The sequence below is a fragment of the Stegodyphus dumicola genome, chromosome 2 (assembly GCF_044657685.1).
Source record: "Stegodyphus dumicola isolate Sdum_Otavi_A_Nest chromosome 2, ASM4465768v1".
NCBI classification, from domain to species: Eukaryota; Metazoa; Arthropoda; class Arachnida; order Araneae; family Eresidae; genus Stegodyphus; species Stegodyphus dumicola.
In genome coordinates, this window is record NC_140769.1 from 41,425,672 (window position 1) to 41,446,278 (window position 20,607).

Sequence of the window (20,607 nt, forward strand, 5' to 3'; positions counted from 1 at the left end):
ATATCTGCAATTTGTAAACCTGATTGTACATATTCAATTCTAATATTATTTTCCTTAACAGTCTTACGAGTGAACTTTAATTTTATAGCTATATGTTTCATCCTACCTGAAAAGTTTTCATTAACAATACTTTTAATACATGACTTGTTATCCTCAAAATTATAAACATTTTTAACACTGGAAATTTTATTTACTGCATTTTTTATCCATAAAACATCTTGAATACCTTTACATAAAGCAATTATTTCAGCTTCTGTTGATGAAAGTGCAATACACTTTTGCTTGTTACAGCACCACATAATAGGACAGTTTGAAAACATTATAAAGTAACCAGTAATTGATTTCCTATCTTGAGTATCTCCCCCTCCCCAATCTGCATCTACATACAAACACAAGTTTGACCTTTCTAAATCACCCTTTTTGTATATCAATTTTAAATTTAAGGTGTTTTTCAAGTACCTAAGAATTCTTTTTAGAGCACACCAGGCAACATCAGTAGGATGCTCCTGCAGTTGGCTTAAGCAGTTTACTGCAAACACAATATCTGGCCTTGTGATATATGCTAAGTAAAGCAAAGATCCAATTAATTCTTTGTATGGGCCATGAAATGCATTTCCTTTCTGAAAATCAGCTGCTGTAGATTTTGTTCAATGGGAGTTTGGGCTGTTTTACAATCAGACATTTTAAATTTATCAAGTAATTTTTCAATATATGGTTTCTGATCTAAATATAAACAAACAGGCTCAAATTTCAATCTAATGCTTAAGAATTCAGAGACAATCTCAGAAATTGACATTTGAAATTCGCTAGACAACAATGATATTATAATATTTGTTTCTTTTACATCTGAACCTGCAATTAATAAGTCATCCACATAAAGAGCCATAATTACTTTCTTAAAATTTAAATTTCTGATGAAAATACATGGTTCAGAGCCCAATTGCTTAAAATCTAATTTAATAACAAAATTAAGAAATTTCTGATACCATTGTCGAGGAGACTGTTTAAGACCATATAAACTCTTTTTAAGTTTACATTTCTTACCACTCATATCATCATATCCTTTTGGCTGGTCCATGTAGATGGTTTCATCTAACTTACCGTTCAAGAAAGCTGTCTTGACATCTAAAGTAAAAGTTTGCAGACCTTCATTATTGATAATTACCAAGATTAAATGTAAAGAGCACATACTAATCACTGGAGAAAACGTTTCTGTATAATCTATGCCTTCTTTTTGCATAAAGCCACGAGCAACAAGCCTCGCTTTGTAAGTTCCATCTCATTGTTTACGTAGAACCCATTTGCAGGAAATAGGTCTTTTATCAGGGAGTAAACTTTGTAGATCCCAGACGTCGTTATCTTCCATAGATTTCATTTCCTCGTCCATAGCTCTTTTCCATGGTTCTTGTTCTACTTGTGGTAGATTTACAATATCTTCAAATGTCAGAGTGTCTTGTGCAAACATTACTTGGTAAATCTCAGGATCAGGATACCTAACTGGCTGTTTCTTTTCTCTTGAAGATTTTCTTTGTTCCTCCTTCTTATTTGCAGCATTTAATTCGATACTATCAGTGTCTGAAATTGATATCTTCATTTTTAATGTCATCATTGTCATTTTCACTCAAATCAGAACTATCGGAAATATATTTTTGATTTTCTACTTTCTTCTTTTCTTCATTAAATTTAACATTTCTGGAAACAATGATGCGTCTTGTTTCCGGAATCATTAAACAATATCCGATTGTGGAATAGCCTACAATTATCATTCTGACAGATTTTTCATCTAGTTTCTTTCTTTGCGATGGTGGCACTAGAGTATAAGCATCACAGCCAAATACATGCATGTTCGTCAAATCAGGATTTTCACCATACTTCAGAAAATAAGGAACACGATTTTCAATGGAACTATTTGGGAGTCAATTATTTATGTAAGCAGCCATACGTACTGCTTCACCCCAAAGGAATTTTGGTAATTTTGCCTCAAGTATCATTGCTCTAGCCTTTTCCAGTACAGTTCTATTTGCTCGTTCAGCAACACCATTTAGAAAAGGTGTATAGGGAGGTGCAGGATCTATTTTTACACCTGCTCTTTTAGCAACTTCATGCAATTCTCCACTGACGTATTCTTTCGCATTGTCACAGCGCAGTTTTGTAACAGTTGGATTCAGTTTAAAGAATAGCTTGAGTTCATCAGCAATGTCACTTTTTCTTTTGAGCAGTCTGATTTCCATAAATCTCGAATAATCATCAATTATAGTCATGAAATACCTTTCCCCATGGAGTGCTTGAGGTTCTATTGGACCACATATATCAGTGTGTATAGTTATAAGCGGTTTGGATTCTTTTATGCGAGGACCCTTTCCTATAGGCAAAGCACTTTGTTTGGCACAAACACATACTTTACAAAAGGTTTCTTTTACAGGAAGATTCATCAGTTTTAATTTTTGATCACAGCAGTGTCCTAACCTTCTGTGCCATAAATCATCATTCTTTACTGCTAAAGCTGAAATAAATTTGGTGAAAAATCACTAAAATATTGTCTGCATTTGTCCAAGTATCCAAAACGAAAACGCTTGTTTTTGTTTTCAATATAAACTATTTCATTTTTAAAAATTACGCTCAAACCTGCTGCTTCAATATTTTTTATATTTAATATATTTTAATATATTTTTTATATTTAATATTTTTTATTATTTCAATATTTTTATATATAGAAATTAACTGTCCATTTAATTTTGGAACATAAAGAACATCTTTTAACATTATTTCAACACCATTCTTAGTTTTACCGCAAATATCACCAATTCCTTCCACTTCTAAAACCGCCAAATTAGACGCGCACTTAACAGTTCCAGTCTTAGACTTAATTGAGGTGAACCATTCCTTGTGAGAAGACATATGAGAAGTTGCACCAGAATCAATAATAAATTGATCATGCACAAGATTTCCAGCCATAAAAGATATTGCAGGGGATGCATACTTATTACTATTTGAATTTGCCTGCTTTTTAGAATTATCAAAACAGTCACTTTTAAAATGACCAGTTTTCCCACAGTTATGACAGACGCAGTTCTTTTACCTACAAAATTTAACAGAATGAACTTTTCTTTTACAATAAGTACAAAACAAGTCTTTACGAGCACTAATAAAAACAGTTATCTGTATTTGGTTTAGAATACTTATTTTCATTTTTATAATCAAACATAAGAGATTCACAATCAATAAGTCTACTTGTAACAAAATCTAAACTTAAATTATTGCTTGGCTGATTCTCTAGAGATGCCTTAATATTTTCATATTCCTTTGGCAAAGACATTAAAATGTAAATAATAATATCAAAGTCACTTACTTCAGAGCCAGAGACGCGTAGACTACTTACCAGGTTCATTATGCTGTCGATATGCTGTCTCATTGACACATCCTTGGATTTCCTTATGCTAGCTAAACGTTTACGCGTTAAAATTTGACTCACTGCATCTTTAGCGCTATACGTAGCTTGTAGTTTCTTCCATATTTTACATGCAGTGTCTTCACATTGAAGAGAAGCAATAACATTATCAGTTAAAAGCGCAAGTATTAAGGCATAAGCTTTTTTTGATTTCAAAACATCTGCAACTCTGTCCGCAACTGCTTCTGTTTCCAAAAATGTATCCAATTCCCTTGCCGTAAATACTGCTCGAACTCTTCGACACCAAACAGTAAAGTTATTAACACCGTCAAATGGCGCTACACCAAAAGCTTCCCTTTCACCTCCGGAAAAAGCCATCATTCACAATACACCAAATCAAAATCATGCGAACGATAAATTATTACACTGAAGGTTCAATTAGGGAACTAGCAGCGAATTCTAACTTTTGAAGGAACCACTCTCTGCTGTTAAACATAGAAAATGCCGTGATTTGCAAAGCAAATATTTATTATTGAGATATGCAGAGATACACACAGAGTTACATGCAAGCAGAAATAAGTAAGTACAAGCACTAGCAGCGATAAGCGGTTACAGAATGCTGAAGAGGTCATATATATAACTTTATAATAGATCATGGTTCAACAAATCATAAACAAGACACAATAAATAACCAATCAAAAGAAGCATACAGAATGGTATTAAGTTTCAGAATAACTCGGACCTGGCAGAAAGCTAATGAATGTATCGGACTTGACAGAAAGCTATACTTCCTTTTAACCAGTAAGAATGCGATTACAAATATCTCAACAAGCACTAGAAAATCAATTTTGACTGTTTCCGATGTGACTGTCTCTATTTGAAATGCATTTAAAAGCAGTGTAATAAGTTTTAGCAAGCCCTGCCTATACTACAGTCAAAAGTCGTTAATTCGGACACCCATAATCCGGACCTCAAAGCTAAAAACTTTCTGCGCATGTGCTGCGTTGGCACATTTTGCTGCGCATGTGCTGCGTTGTGCTGCGTTGGCACATGCGCACAGGTGTTTTACGCGTGCGCGTAAGACCTTGACTACTGCACATATGCGTGTGCGCAAATGCAGAATACGTTTTCGCCTGCGCGTTTAATGTATAACGGACAGTGTAAGCTAAAATTATCTAATTATCTATTTCAGTTAATGTTAATGATTGCGTTGTTACTTAATCTTCGAATTGGATCCCGCTTATTATTTTTTGCAGACTGTAAGAGCAATTTTATAAAAGTAAACTTGAACTTTCGATTATGTCAAATAGAATTTCCGATGCTGGAACTTCCAAAGGATCTACAAAACGAAAGTATGTTTCGATGTCCAACAAACAAAAAGTGGAATTGCTGCAAAAAATGGATAAAGACATGAAGAATGTGACAGAGAGGTTAGTGAAAACGAAAAAATTTCGATTGACAAGTTAGTCGGTATTCGCGGCACAGCAATTAACGGGACTTGAACATCAGGACTTTGTAACTGAACAAGAAATTATGTCTGTTTATAGAATTAAAGAGAAAGTATTATCACATAAAATGAAGCAACTTAAACAACTTACATTAAAAGAAATGTTTAATAAAGTAAACAAATAAATATTAAGCTTTTTTTTTTTTTTTTTTTTTTTTTTTTTTTTTTGTAAATTTTGATACCCTTTAGATCATAATTGTTCTTTATTTCATAAATTACGGTTTCATGTTTTTAATTTTAGAATTTCTGCATGCCATCTTACGAGATTTAAACTGATGATCTATAATCCGGAATCGCCGAAGTCCCGACGAGTCCGGATTAACGACTTTTGACTGTATTATGTTACTGGATTCCATACTCATCATACGTAATAACCACTTCCTTCTTTGTTCTGTTACAGTGTATCTATACAGCGACTAGCAGTTTACTATATTTTTTATTTTGAGTAAATCATCAAGTCAGTTGTATAGCTCATTTTCTTTAAATTATGATATGCAAACTAGTTTCATTATAGAGGGTTTTTTTTTTTTTTTTTTTTTTTCAAATTTTTGTTCTTTCAGAGTTGCTAAATGTAAACTATTACATATGAAGGGATAAGTAGTTAATAAATTATCTTTGCACTGAACAAAAACAATTCGTGGAAAATAGGTCTGGCCTGGCATCTGTATTAAGCAAGTTTTGGGAGATCATCCATTTCAGTTAAGCTTGCAATTTTGCATTTGTAAATAAATGACTTAAAGGGCTACTCTAATGCTACAATATTTTTCAAAAATAATTGAACTCTTTTTGGATTACCAAGCAGTTCCATAACTGTTTTCAAAGCATCTATCAAAATGTTAGATTTTTGGGAACCATGCATTGAGGGGGGGGGAATTAGGCCGCATATTTGAGACTCTGTATAATTTCTTGTCAGAAAAAGCTTACATTTAAATGAAATCAAAGAGAATGTAGTAATGCACGTAATTCGCCTCCAAGTGTTGTTTCCGCAAAGTGAGAACAAATGGATTTCAGACCCTTTCAATGAACATACCTTTAAAAAGCAGCCTCAAAGCCATCATTCTCTGAGAAAGAACATCTTATATTTTTCTGTCTTTATTCATTACAGTTTTTTAATTTTATGGTGTTAAGAAAAGAAACACATAGTGAGTATATATTGCAAGAATACTGGAGGATTATTGAGAGTACTCTATTCATGGGTTCTAAAGAGAGAGATTAGGGATGCTGTATTACAGTATAAAACCTGAGATCCGGATGTTTAATATCTGGAATGATCTAAAATCCAGACCTGAACAAAGCCATGAACACCTTTTTTTTTTTTTTTTTTTTGTGTGTGTGTGTGTGTGTGTGTGTATGCTTTACGCATGAGCATTTTATTCCCCCTCCCACGTATAATAAAACATGTGGAGAGTTCAGATTATTAATTTCTTTTCTGCAGTAAATAAAATATCTCATCATTGAAGAAAAATCATTTTAGCATAAATTTGTATCATCAATAATTTGGCTCTGTAGCTGCCAAATTGTCTGCTTGTCTTATATCTGAAACCGAAACATTTTAAATAGATACATCGTTGAATTTACACCTACTAATATTTTACATCCCTGATGCCAGCCTGTTGAATCATTATTTATGATATTTTGCTTTCATCACCATATGTTTATCAACACATGACAACTTGAGTAATGACTCGATTGCCTAAACAATTTTTTTAATGTTAGTAATTGAATAATGAAGAGTGTGGTAACCTTTTATATTGACAATACCCTTGGCGATGATTACACATTTAAGTTAAATGTTCTAAGAAATGTTGACGAAGAAAAATTTCATTCAAATGGTGGCAGATCCAATGTTAATGTTAATGTTATCTTCTGTATCATTTGGTAGGTGCCGCGATTATCATCTATTAACATTTTCCATATGGCAGATAAATAATCTGGGATTCCCTCTGACAACGGCCTTCCTGTGTGTGTGTTCTTCATCCTGAAGAGAATTTCGACCCCTGTGAAATTCTGTAAACCATCTGAATACAGCAACATGAGATGGATCTTCATTTCCAAATGCTAATTGCAGACATTGAACACGTTCTTCTTGATTTAGTCCCACTTTAAAATCATAGTGTGATAATGTTCTCATGTCAACTACATTTTTCCTTCTGTCTAAAATTTATTCTATGCTAAACTACTTGCAGTTGGCCAATTAAAAAAGACTGCTAGACTATTTCATATTTTCAAATCTATTGGTTAATATTTTTGTGCCAACATCTGTGCATATCTCAAAAATTTCAGTGTGATCTCCATATTTCTCTTTGGGAATTGCAGAAATGTATCTTTCATTCCACAGGTTGTTTATGACATTTTGAAACAAGCATAAATTTAAAAAGTAGTAGACAACATTTCTTGATTCAATTAATAAGCTGTTACCAGAAATTTTTATTTCAAAACATTTTCTCTTTTTTTAATGTTATTAAAATTGTTCTAAAACTGTGTGAACACATTCTGTATGAATAAATTTATATATTTAAAGATTTAAAGAGATTTCGCTATTTATTATGGAATTTTATTATTATTATCTGTTGGTATTGCAAAATATTAGCTAAACAGAACATAGTATTTTGGGGGAATTTTAAAAAAAAAAAAAAAAGGGATGTTGAAAAGCGTAAGTAAATAAGATATTAAATATTCGCTAACATTCAAATATATTTAAATTTTACGAAACACATAGCTGTGTTTATGTGACTACAACTGTCCTGTACATGCTTAATTATTTCTTCTATAACAGTGCATATACAATGTTAAAGTATCTTTGATATGTTACATTTTTAAATATGTGTTCTTACTACAGTATACACTGGATTCCACCAGAATGCTACAATGATTATTCCCGTGCTGCTAGTTCAACTGCTGCAGATGTTTATGCTTTTGGTACCACTTTATGGGAAATATTTTCATATGGTGCTAAACCATTCAGCAATCTGTCACCAAAAGAGGTATTGTCATAATTTTATTTAATTATTGCCATCTATTGAAATTTGTTGAATAAAAAAAGAAGCCTAGGTCTGACATTAAAATTGAAAACCCTCTTTAAGCTGGATTCAAATAGAACTGGCAAAATAATATGAGGATTATTTACTATGAGCAGCATGCTTTTGTGGAGCAACCGAAATTGAAAATGAAAGTGATTAAGCTGTATCCTCCAACATTACTTCCCCTCACTCCCACTAACTGGAATTGGACTCAATCTCCCCCAAAAAAGAGAAACATTCTCTCCTTGTATGATTCATTCTTTAGTGTTTTACCATGGAGAGCAGATAATGCATGTACCATGGTTAGATACTTTTTTTTTTCCTTCTCATACCTAATAAATATGTTTTTGTGTGCTAATAATAATAATTTGTGTCCCTGACATACAGCGAGATGGATTACCCATTAATAAGGTAGGACCTTTCATTCTTTTTATTTTATCTCTTTGTCGAAAATAACCAGTGTTTAGGTTTAGATAGCAAACACATGAACCATGTGAACCTTCAACAGCTTTTGGGAATGACTTTCATAAAGAAATTCATCTTGTTTACATTAAAGTTTAAAAAAACCAGGAAAGTGCTTGTGCAGTCAACCAATTCTGCCAAAAATAAGTATTTGGTAATTGAAAAAATAATTAATTATACTGCAGATTAGCTCTCACTCATTTTATCCAACAACTGCTTAAAAAGTGATGCTTTTTTAATTCATGTTGAAATAACTAGATTTTATATGGCACAGACATTTAGCTGTAAGGCATCTAACAAAAGTATATTAGTTACTGATTAAATGGGCATTAAGTGAGTGAAATGGTAAATACTTCAACATTCATTAAGGTTTTATGGTATAACAATTCTGTATCTGGTGTGCCAGTTTCTGACGTAATGTTTAGGGATGAAATCATACTGTTTTTGTTGGTAAAATGTTTTTAATTTTAATTTCTTGAAATATTCTTGATTGTATGTCTGTGTCTCTACATCTGAGAGTAATGCAGTGTAAAATCTGAAATGTGGACATCTAATATCTGCATCACTAGTTTTATTTTTTAATAAGATTTTTTTTCCCATTACAAAGCCAAGGAATGGAAAATATAATACAAGCTAAGGAATGGAAAACACATATGTGTCATAAGAGAGATTTTTCTCAAAACTAACTGAGATTCCTGTATGTTAATCTCAAACACTACCTAGATATGGAAACACTTTACAGCCAACAACAATACTTTTAGTGATGTTAGCTAACACCATACTTTAGCATTTAAGCAGTTAGAAGAGTTAGCATAATTTTTCTGTCTGACTTGAACAAGAAGGAAAGCCCCAAGACATATTTATTTTGATGAGATATTGCACGTGCTGTTTTTTTTTTTTTTTTTTTTTTTTGGGGTTTGTTTTTGTTAGCATAGTAGTGGTAAAAGGAGAAAGAATTAGATTCCAGGTAATTTAAGCTCAGTGAACCTAGCATATGGCATTTTCCCCTGAACATTCTGATATGAATTATCCATAAATCAATGTATGGGTATTGGAATTTTGTGTACCCTGAAATGTAGATATATAGTAGCATTTTTGAAACGATGCTGAAATAAGATCATCCTAGAATTCTAGAAATATTTTACTATAAAAGTCTAATGTGTGGATGATTGAAAGATCATGAGAGGGTTTGTCTAAAGAAATTTTAACCTTTTCGTGGCGGCGTACCTTTGTTTAAGATGCTCGTGCAGGGCGGAAGGGAATCGAAGGCAGTCACCGTACAGGACGGAGGTTTTGCTTCGCTAAGCCTCATTTTATAAAAAAAATTTTTGTTTCTAGCATCGTAATTTTTGGTATCATTTTAGATTATTACTTGAGCTCTTATATATGTTAAAATTAGCACTTAACGTTTTTTTTTTTCTTTAAAATTGCTTATCTTGTAAGATAATTTTCGGAAGCGCTATTCAAATTATGTCAAAGTTTTAATTGATAAAATCCATCAATAAAGTTTAAAATTAATAAAACAAGACAATAAAGACTATTTACAGTAAGAAGTAACAAAATTTAAAATGAAGACTGAGTGTGGTAAATCTCGAAGCACGGAGAAGTATCACTTCTAACGCTTAGAAAAAGTATCACTTTCTAACTCTTTAGAAAATGAATCATCACCCTCATGTGTGTTAATAAATGGTTCATTGACCATACGAGGGTATTCTTCCTCTAAAAAATGGCACTTTCCTGTCATAATAGACTGGAGGTGAGGCTTTCCGAAATAAAAAGAGGAGAAACGGAAATATATCTGAAGGCAAAGAAAAACGTAACAGTACTCCACGTACTAACCCTTAAAGATCGTACATAGTAAAGGAAAAAATAGAATAAAAAGAGGAATTGGATATAAATCAGACATGTGAATGTTTTCATTAGCATGCACCGATTTAAAGAGCTCACCTCTGTTTACGCTTTCCCTCCCCCCACTCTCGCAAGAGCTGATGAGTAAAATACCAAAGTCAAGCAGAATATATCTAATTCAAGGTCAGGAACCTAAAACTGTGTTCATTTCAAAAGTAATGGACATAGGATGCAATCTAGTGGCCTTCAGAAAAATGTTCCAGGTTAAAATGCGTATATGCATCACCCGTCCTCTGAATGCAATCTCTAGCGATGCGTGGATGGGACACTCGGCTGTAAGAGACGTTCTTAGGGAATGCATAAATGGGACGCCCGTCCTGAAAGGGTTAAAAAGGCTTAGCATAATTCATAACCAGCTACCAAACTGCATAATGATGATGAAAGGTACGAATCTGAAAGTTTTTGGATGTCACAAGAAAAAGTTAAAAAGTTAAACTTACTCAATGGAATACAGAAGAAATGTTAAATAAAGATATTATATAAAGTCTTACACTATGATGAGAGTGTCTCAGTTATCAATTAACAGAATGGTGAATTTTTGTCTTTGAGTAAGATTTTAATGTCAGGTGGTGGTGATTCAAAAAAAAAAAAAATTTCTTTATGCAGGATACCTGCAATAAATATATTTTTAAAAAAATTCTACATGCTGTCTTATTAGATTTAAACTGATGATCTAAAATCCAGAAATTTCTGAAAGCGCCAAAATCTCGACGATTTGGAATCTCGGTATTTTTACTGTTTGCTTCGTTGAAAATGCAATATTCATGTAGCAGCATAAATATGGTATATTTTAAATGAAGATATATTCATGCAATAATGCCTTCCAATAAAGTAATACTGAAGTGTAACATGTTTTGCATTCTGCTTTTAGAATATATTTTCTCTCTCCCTCATATGCATGAAAATAAGGAATTCTGTTGTTTTAGCTGTATCTTCTAAAGATAGTGCAGCAAAAGAAAGATACTGTGCGTTCTAGTATCGTGTACTTATTATCTGAAATCATGATTTCTCAGCTTTTAAATATTTGCAAGCAACCCTAGTTTTCATGCCGTTTTTAAACTGTGCTCCCAATTTTTTTTTTTTTTTTATCTCTAATAAAATTTATTCCTTTATTTTTTTACTGCAAGTTTAAAATTACCCTGGCATTTGCTTTATATTAATATTGAGTTCATGATCAAAAGCCAGCATACAGTGGGAAAACAATATTGGGTTATGTATAGATGGTACTGGAGTAATGACTGGAAAATTTCAAAGTTTGCAAAACATTAGTAAGACAAAAATGTTCACAATGTATCTGGACACATTGCATAATTCACAGAGAAGCCATAGCTGCCAAAGAACTAAGTCCTGGTCTGAATAAAGTGTTGATTGCAGTTACATCTGCTGTGGGTTATATAAAAATGTACCTGTAATATTGTTGATGTGACTCGGTGTTAGTTCCTACAAGACATAACTCCACGTTGTTAAAACAGTCAACTTTATTAACACACTTTATTCATAAAACACAGAAACTACTACATGATACTCAAACTTTACAGAACTAATGTTAACGGCAATGTGTGGTGTCAGCTAGTGGCACAGGCAGCTATTACAAAACATGTGACGTCAGCTGGTGGTGCACAGCTGAATATGAGACAACCACAAAGTATCCCCCAGTGCCACAGTCACGAAATAAGAGGGGTTGATTACAGGATTCCAATAAAAGTTATACTTTAAAATGTGCATATAAAATAAAAGATATATAAATAGTAATAATATAACTTAAAATTGCAATTGAAATATTTAATGATACAGTGCATATTATAAACTAAAAATGATGAAAAGTTAATAAAATAAAAATTTTAGGCAACGACCAGATACATGCAAAAGAAATTAATCTAAATATTCATGTACTATAACTTTTGCAGCTGATAAGCAAGAGAAAAATATTCAATTATATTAAAGGTATCAGTCTTTTGGGAAAGTGCATACGTCATTCACTGCAAGTAGTTATTTGTTTTTGAGCATTGTTTAGTCCTCATAGACTTTTTAAAAATTTAATTTGAGAAGTTACAGATGTATCTAGACATTCCGACAGCTTTCTTTTAATTCTAAAGAGTGCCTTTATTTTAAAAGAATTTAAATTATGTAATTTTGTGAGGGGCACACTTGGTCTTACCAGAATTATTCTTGGCTCTATTCCTTTTGATCTGAACTTACCGCTAGGTCGCATGTTTTATCATGATCAAGAGGCAAGTGTTGTGCTTAGGCATTGACTTTGGCCTCAGACACCAGGTAAATAAAGGTATGAGTTTGGTTAGATGTGTTCCAGTTTCAACAGAGAATTCCTCAGGGGATGGGTTCAAAGCCTTCCTTCCCCCTTCCACCTGTCACCAACCTCTTGAGACGACATTTTCCTTGAAAATGTATTAAGTGCCCGTGTGCAACAAAGACTCTGTATATTTGCAGGGATTCAAACTAGGGCCCACGGCTATGGCAGTTGACTTCTGTGCCACAGTGCAACAATGCAGCCTTTATCAGAATTGCATAAGTTAGAAAAAATACATGAGCATCAGGGTTAAGCAGATTTAATCCAGTTGTTTAAGCTCCATATGCAGCCAAGCATTAAATTTCCCAAAAGGACCATGAATAAGAGAAGATTATAATTCGTACCCCTCTCAACTCGTACCTTAACTCATTTTTTTCCACTAATTTCTTCTACTTTAATTGTCTGGGTACATTTCAAGATGCACAGCCATATACTAAAAAATATCATGATTAATATTTTTGAAGCTATATGTATAGTTTGGCAGCTTCAAGGGTTAATGGCTCCAGTTAATGCAAATGGTGGAGCACATATAAATGGAGAGGAGATTCTGTGCTCAATTTTTAGTGAAGTCTGGTCTATACACACACAAATGCATGCATGAACATCCCATAATTTAATACTTAGAATTCCTCTTTTGGCTCAGTAGTGTTTATATTTTCATTTATAATTTTAAAATGGTGTTGCTAGCAAAGCATTCATATGTTTATTGTGTGTCTTTATTAATTTTATTTTATTTTTGCATCAAAGGCCAAAGAATTATATCAGAAAGGGAGCTCATTGGGCTCCCCTCCGGGCTGTCATAAAGAAATTGAAAAATTAATATTTGAATGTTGGATTGTTGATCAAGATAGCCGTAAACGTCCACAAGCTATTGTCCGAGATGTTAACCAAATTTTATATGAAGGTAAGAAACAGTGAAAAGAGTTTTAGATATTCAAAAATTTATGTTCAGGTAATCTGATAACAATAAATTGAAATTGCATTTGGCAAAAATTAAAAAAATAACAACTGTTGATAAAGCAAAAGGGAACATATTTTGGAAAATTAAATCTTCATATATAAACACTAATTTAGATATACAAACTTTAAAATATATAATAATGAACTTATACTCTTACTGTATTAAGAAATAATATCTGAGAAAATCTATCTTTAAAACTTATGACTATGAATGTTCTTTGAAGTAAATTAATATCAGTTGTCTTTAATGTTCACATCTAAGTACTAATTTAATTTTTATTATTGAATATTGGCAATTTCTTTCACTTCTGAGAACAAAAATTTAAATCCATTATGGCAATTTAAAATTTCTAGCAACTTTATATTATTGAAATTGCAAGCAACTTTATTATTACTATGGAACAGTTATTGAGATTTTATGTAAATTAGAAATGAGTGTGTTGTTTTCTAATGCAGTAGAATTTTGATCATCTATAAATGTGTAATTTCAGAATATGAATGGCTCTCGATTTTCAGAAAATTGAACATAGTGGAAATGTTATTTATTGGAGACAGTTTCATATATGTATGTAGGAGATGCACTTCTTTACTAAAATATATTTGTAGCACATTTTGATTGAAGGAGCAAATTTATTCAAGGATTGTTTAATTATTTTCTGCAAATTTTTCATTTTAGATAAATCTTACTTCTGATATATGTTATACCTCTTTTAATTAATTCTGAGTTAATAGGTTTAATATGTGTAAAGCATTTGATTGTACATAATTTTCTGGCATTAAGTTCAAATTTAAATCTGCTGCTAAGTTTTGTCAAGTTTTTTTAGTCCAAAGGGGCAATTTGCCCAGAAGGACTATTAATTTTGTTTTGGCATTTTGCGTTGATTCACTGTAAATGTCAGTTCACTTTTCAAATTGTTGCCACCAAATATTAGAGCCCTGTGTTATATTTAAAGAAATTAAATAATGAAGAATCTGCATAAATGTATGTATGTTTCTCACATTGTGATAAAACAATGGTACCTAGAGCCTTCAACTTTTGAATAACGTGTGTCTCCACCCAAATATGAGCATCTCGAAGCCCAACTTTGGAATTTGTTTTATTATCTATTTCATATTTTGTAAAACTTGTAACAAATTTTTGATTAACAAACTTCTTGATTAACTGTAAAGTGAGCAATGGCAACACTGTATGGGGGAAAAAAAAAAATTATGTCCAGCCCGCGAGACTGTATATCGGAAATTCTAAGGATATGCTTATTTTGAAATTATTTTGCAATATTGCTGTTGAATTGAATTTTATGGTTTAAGTGCAAAGAACATGATATTTAATAAATAAAGGTAACACACGAAACGTTACAAAAATGCCCCTTTAGGTGTAATGTAAAATCTGAAGGGTTTCAGGTCAGATTTGAAGGCTTTCAGGGTTTTTTTTTTTTTTTTTTTTTTTTTTAATATACTGCACAACAAATAAACTTGTTTGTATTAATGATGAATAGAAGTTGATTGTTAAAACAGTGCTTGTAGAGGTTCTTCTGATGTAAAAAGTGCAAAACTTAGCAACAAAAAAATTTATAAATAAATCAAGAAACTTTCGATATATCTTCAGATGGGAGAATACAAAATTGCTTTGACAATTTTGGGATATTATTGGCAATAAGCTTCCTTCTTCCAGCTACCAAATTTCATTGAATAAAAATGATGCCTTTATAATGTCACCAAATAAATATTTCACTGAAATTTGCCAGTTTCATTCTTCCAGCTAGAGATTAACTGAATTTTCTTTTAATATAACCAAACTTTTTGTTTTCGCTCTTCTTTTTAACTGCTATTAATCCAATATGCGTATTTTTGGAATACATCTATGAAGCAATATTAGCATAGAGATTCATTACAGTAAACTATACTGCCAATGGGAAAGTAATTTTTTTATGATTAAAAGAGTTTTTAAAAATGAAATTCAGTGTGGTAATTAGTACAGACAAGCAAAATTTTTATCACTGACTGCAGTTTCTTTGAAGCAATACAACACTATCAAAGCATTGTTGTTATGATGGCTCATTTGGAATAAAGTTAAAATAGAAACTACATTAAGCTATATAACAAAAATCTCTACTACCATATTTACTACTATAATAGTACTGCTTTAGTAATATTAGACTAAGCTGTTGCAAGTAAACTATAATCAAGAATAAAATTTTTGTTTTTTTGTGCTGATTATTGTATTTATTTTTTTAACTGTTTACTTACTACCAGATTTTTTTGTTACAGTACATTTATATATTTGGTTACTGTTTTTGTTCTCTTTAAAGAGTGGTAATTTCACTGATGGATATCTTTTTTTGTTTTAAGTAAAATATCTTATTTAAAAAAAATTTCCCTATTATTTCTCCTTTTCTTTCCACTGCATTCCACTTTGTACTGATATTCTTTCACTTGTACATAATTATTATACTTAAAAATATAATATTTTTATATTACATAATTCTTAATATATAAGCATGCCTCAGTAAATCATTTATGGGCAAATAATTCAAATTGAACATTAACTGTGTAATGGAAAGAGAAAAAAAGAAATAAAGCTTGGCAAGAGAAAAAAAAAATAAGCTTGACTTGTAATCTGCATGGTCTTTGGCTCTAAGGTTACTGAATTACTGTTCAGGTTATCTGAATTCGGCTCTGTGTTATTCATTAGAAGTGTAAGTAAAGTGACATAAAATAAAGACAATAAGATTGTAAGTTTTAAAACTGTTTTCCCTCTAAATTTTTTCCCTGTAATATTTAAAAAAAAAATTAACAAAAAGCAGAAATCTATTTTTCTTGTATCAAAATTAAGGGATATTTGTAATATAATATTGATGGAATTTGTATCTCAATTAATTCAATGCTGTTTAATATTTTGTTAACATATATTTTCAGTATATAATTCAAGAAGGAGTCATTCATATGCCATCATTGATCCTACTGTAACTCCAGTTGTTCGTGGTGAGTCAATGGTTAAACCACCTACACTTCCTGCTAGTAGACCACCTAAGGATTCTAAAGAACCTGGTCTGAGTTTATTAAAGAATGTATTTAAATGGCAAGCTCCAGTTTCCACAGGAAATTTTGCTTATAATTCACTATCACAGTCAACAATGAATGGATCTAGTGGACAGTCTGCATGTACCTTTCTAACTGACATTGACAGAGAATCACCTGTGGTACCAGTTAACAGTTTAGATTCAATTTGTGAAAGGTAATATTTATTATTATGAAATTTAGGGGAAAAATAATGTTTTTTTTTTTAAATGAGTCAAAAAAAATTAACGCTAAATACATATATCTGTACAGATAGTCTAAAAGTTATCGACAAACTTAAAAATGCATAAAAGCAACTTTCATGTAAGATCTTGCTGATCTCCCAAGTAATCTCAAATCAGCAGAAACTTTAGATGTAAAGTTATAGCCATTCTGAGCAAAGGTAAATGGAGTGGGTGCAATATAAATTGTCAATAATGCATAGACATAATAAGAGAACTTGAAGGTGATACTGAACTACTACCCAAAATAGCTAAAATTCATAGTTAATTCATACCAAATATGCTGGATTCATCATTTAACAATTGATTGCTTGTTTCCTAAGTACAGCTCATCCCATACTTCATGCATTTAAAAACTTCTTCTGGCTCAGTATTGCATTAGATATTGCAACATAAATATATTTATATAGCTTTTTATTTCAATTTACTATATTCTGATCTTTTTTATAACAGAACTCCTTAAGTCCAGCAATGTGATTGTGTACACATTAATTATTAACTTTATTTTCATCATATGTAAAATAATTTTGACAGTAAAAGCTTTTTTTCTTTTCAAATTGTCATTGATCTAAAATTTTTAGGAAATAATAAAACTAAATGCATTTACTTAAAAATAAAGTTGAAAAAAAATTAAATAATGAGTTACACACTAAATTTTAGAATCATGTATAATTAATTAGTCTAATAACCAGGGCTGTGGAGTCAGAAGGAAAATAACCGACTCCGACTCCTGGAATTTTAGACTTTGATTCCGACTCCCTCATATATATTATATGTAAACATATACACATAGGTTACAGCTTTTTTTTTAATATAAAAGAAGTAATAAATGGTACAGGGGAAAAAAAAAAAAAAAAACAGATGCCATAGCAAACCATTTATATTAATTTGCATTTATTATGAAATGGAAAAACTGGCATTAGTTACTTCTAAGAAACATTATAGCTTCAGCAAGATATTCTTTGTTGGAGAGCTATAGATCCGATTTGATCAACTTCAGAGCTGAGAAGAGTCTTTCTACATTAACCACGCTAACTTGAGTAGGAGGAAGAGCTTTTATTGTTAGGGCTACTTCTTTTAACTTTTCAGGATAGATTTTTATGAGTTATAAAAAAGGTGTCTTGCTAGTGCAATCATATTTCTCTGTTTCTTCAAAGCCCGTGTAGAAATCTTGTTTGTATTTTCTCATTTTTGTATCTAAAGGCTCCTGGTTCTTTATTTTCATTCGCTTTGCCTCTTTTCAATATTATCCAAAAATATTTCTCCAAATCTAATTCATCACTGGAACAGGATGATAGAGACTCAATTGCAATCAATGTCTGCATTTTGACTGTCCTAATTCAAATTCTCCAATTGTTCTGAAAATAATTTCGTTCTTAATGAACGTTCATAGGTGGCTTTCTTTGCCTTTTTAATGTGTTCGTTATCCAAGAAAATTCGGTGTTTCGGATCTACATATATTGAACCCAGCAAGATGTCATTATCTAGCAAACTAGTTTCTCTTTTCTTTATTGAAGAAATGATTTCTTCTGCAATAAACCCTCCATTTTAGAAAGAACAAACATCACATTCTTCCATTCTCGCCTCCTGTCTATGCTTCAGATTGCAGCTTTTTTGTGGCTATATACAGTGTAGAAAAAAAAAGAGTTTCCAATTTTGCGAGATCATTAGTCTTTCTGTTAGTGAAATATTAGGGTTATCTACATCTTCTAAAAAAGTTATTAATTCTATCAACCTCTTTATCATCAAATATGTACTTCCTTATGTTGCTTGATCAATAATTGCTTCTTTTCCTGCTCACTTCCTAAGAATGGCATCAATTTTGGGAGTTCTTGCTCCTGTTGCTGCTTACCTAAATTTACCAGTGAGATTTGTAACTAAATGAATCAGTTTAATCACTAATGGCAAATATCACATCCATCCTCCTCCCTTATATTTATTTATTAATATGTCAATAAAATAGAAAATAACTATTTATTAATGTATGTAGTCATAAATAAAAATAATAACTCAGCTTGTCATTATTTTTTTTCAATTCATTTTAATTTAATTTCAAACTGCCCCACAAAAACTGGAGTCATAATCGGAGTCGACCTGTTTTTAGCGACTCGAGCTCCGACTCCTTTTACCCCAAAATTTTCCCGATTCTGATTCCACAGCCCTGCTAAAAACCCAAATTATTTTCCATAAATTATGTCAGGTTTATCACTGGAGTTCTTCTAAAGTAGTGGGCTGTGCAATATTCAAACCTCCCATACTTCAAAACTGCCAGATGCGTTATTGGAACACCAGCTTTGTCAGTAGCATTTAGACTCATTTTGAATAACTTTTAAGTGTACTTTCTGATTATCCGCTCTCCTGTTTTCAACATTCAGTAGAATTGTCGTGTTTTGACATATTTTTCAGTATAAATATGATATTAGTTAATATATATGTGTACCATACACATGTTTGAGTACACATGGATTTATCTGCTATATATTAACTGTGAAAAGAGAAACATTGAACAATATGCAGCCTCTGTAAAAATGTAAATATCGGCCATACAGATTTTCTCCCCTAAAATGTCTTCTTTCTTTTAAAATTGTTTTTGTTATCGTTTATAAATAAAATAGTACCTGTGACCCATAAAGATATTCAAAGATACATTTTTTGCTAAATCACAGGCTTGAAAATAAATTGGGAGTTTTTCATGATGGTTATGGCTATCAGAAAGTACCCAGTGAAGTTAAATAGAACTATATTGTAAAACTCATTTTGCTGCTGCCTCTCATATTAACTTTAATTAAAGTATGTCATTTTTATATATCTCAATATATTTTTCAGCGAAACTGATCCTGCTCCTGACACAAATAATACAAATTCAGGGGATCTGTCATGGGTCATTGATAAAGAACAGTTAACTATCAAAGGAACACTTGGACAAGTAAATAAAATTTCAAATTTAATAGAATATAGCAAAAAATAATATGACCAGTTGTCTTTTTTATTAAATTCTTTACTGTTTTAGTAAGGAAAAATCATTATGGTAGCTAATGTTGAATTTTTATGCAATATTTCCCATGCTTTTACTAACATATGTTGTTACAGTATATACTTGAAAAGTGTTAAACATATATTTTCAGTATGTACTAAATTTATTCATAGGGTTTTTATGGAGAAGTTTTAAAAGCTACTTTGACACACTGCAGTGGATTAACTTCTGAAGAAGTGGCAGTGAAAAGGATTCGGATGACTAATCAGTCACTAGAATGCTTTACTGATTTGAAAAGAGAAATAGAGATAATGAAAAACTTGCGACATAAGAATATTGTAGAAATTAAAGGTCTTGTTGAAGGTTTGTAGATGCTTAATGTTTTACTCCTTAATCAAAAGTAATTTCTTGTTCACCTTAAAAATTTTACTTTAAAATGCAATTTTTAAAATGTATGATTCTGACATTGTGCAAACTAGTGGAATCACTCTTCTGCCTGTCTACGTTCTGCAAATTTCTTTATGCCTGTTATCTTTTTGATGACATGTAAATTCTTTTGATGAAATTATCTTCTTTTATTACTATTTTATAGCACAAAGTAAGAAAGCCAGATGTCCAATATCTGGAATGATCTAATATCTAAACCTCCTGACTACCACCTCCCCCCCTCCCAAAAAACAAACGGAATGAACAAAATAAAATAATGATAAAAAATTTTCTTGACTAAAAATGGGGAATAAGGGGAGGTGTATCATAAATGTGATTTGTCTTCCAAATAACT

General features: G+C 31.5%; 1 protein-coding gene across 4 annotated transcripts in view; it reads left to right on the forward strand.

Annotated features, from left to right (window-relative positions):
• Window positions 1-20,607, forward strand: part of hop (tyrosine-protein kinase hopscotch) — a 99,284-nt gene that overhangs the window by 53,979 nt on the left and 24,698 nt on the right. For all 4 annotated transcript variants that reach the window (XM_085810624.1, XM_085810622.1, XM_085810623.1 and 1 more), the window contains exons 10-14: window positions 7,735-7,879; window positions 13,341-13,497; window positions 16,470-16,788; window positions 19,679-19,778; window positions 20,000-20,189. In XM_085810624.1, coding sequence (XP_085666750.1) covers window positions 7,735-7,879; window positions 13,341-13,497; window positions 16,470-16,788; window positions 19,679-19,778; window positions 20,000-20,189 — 911 coding nt within the window. The remainder of the gene's footprint in view (window positions 1-7,734; window positions 7,880-13,340; window positions 13,498-16,469; window positions 16,789-19,678; window positions 19,779-19,999; window positions 20,190-20,607) is intronic.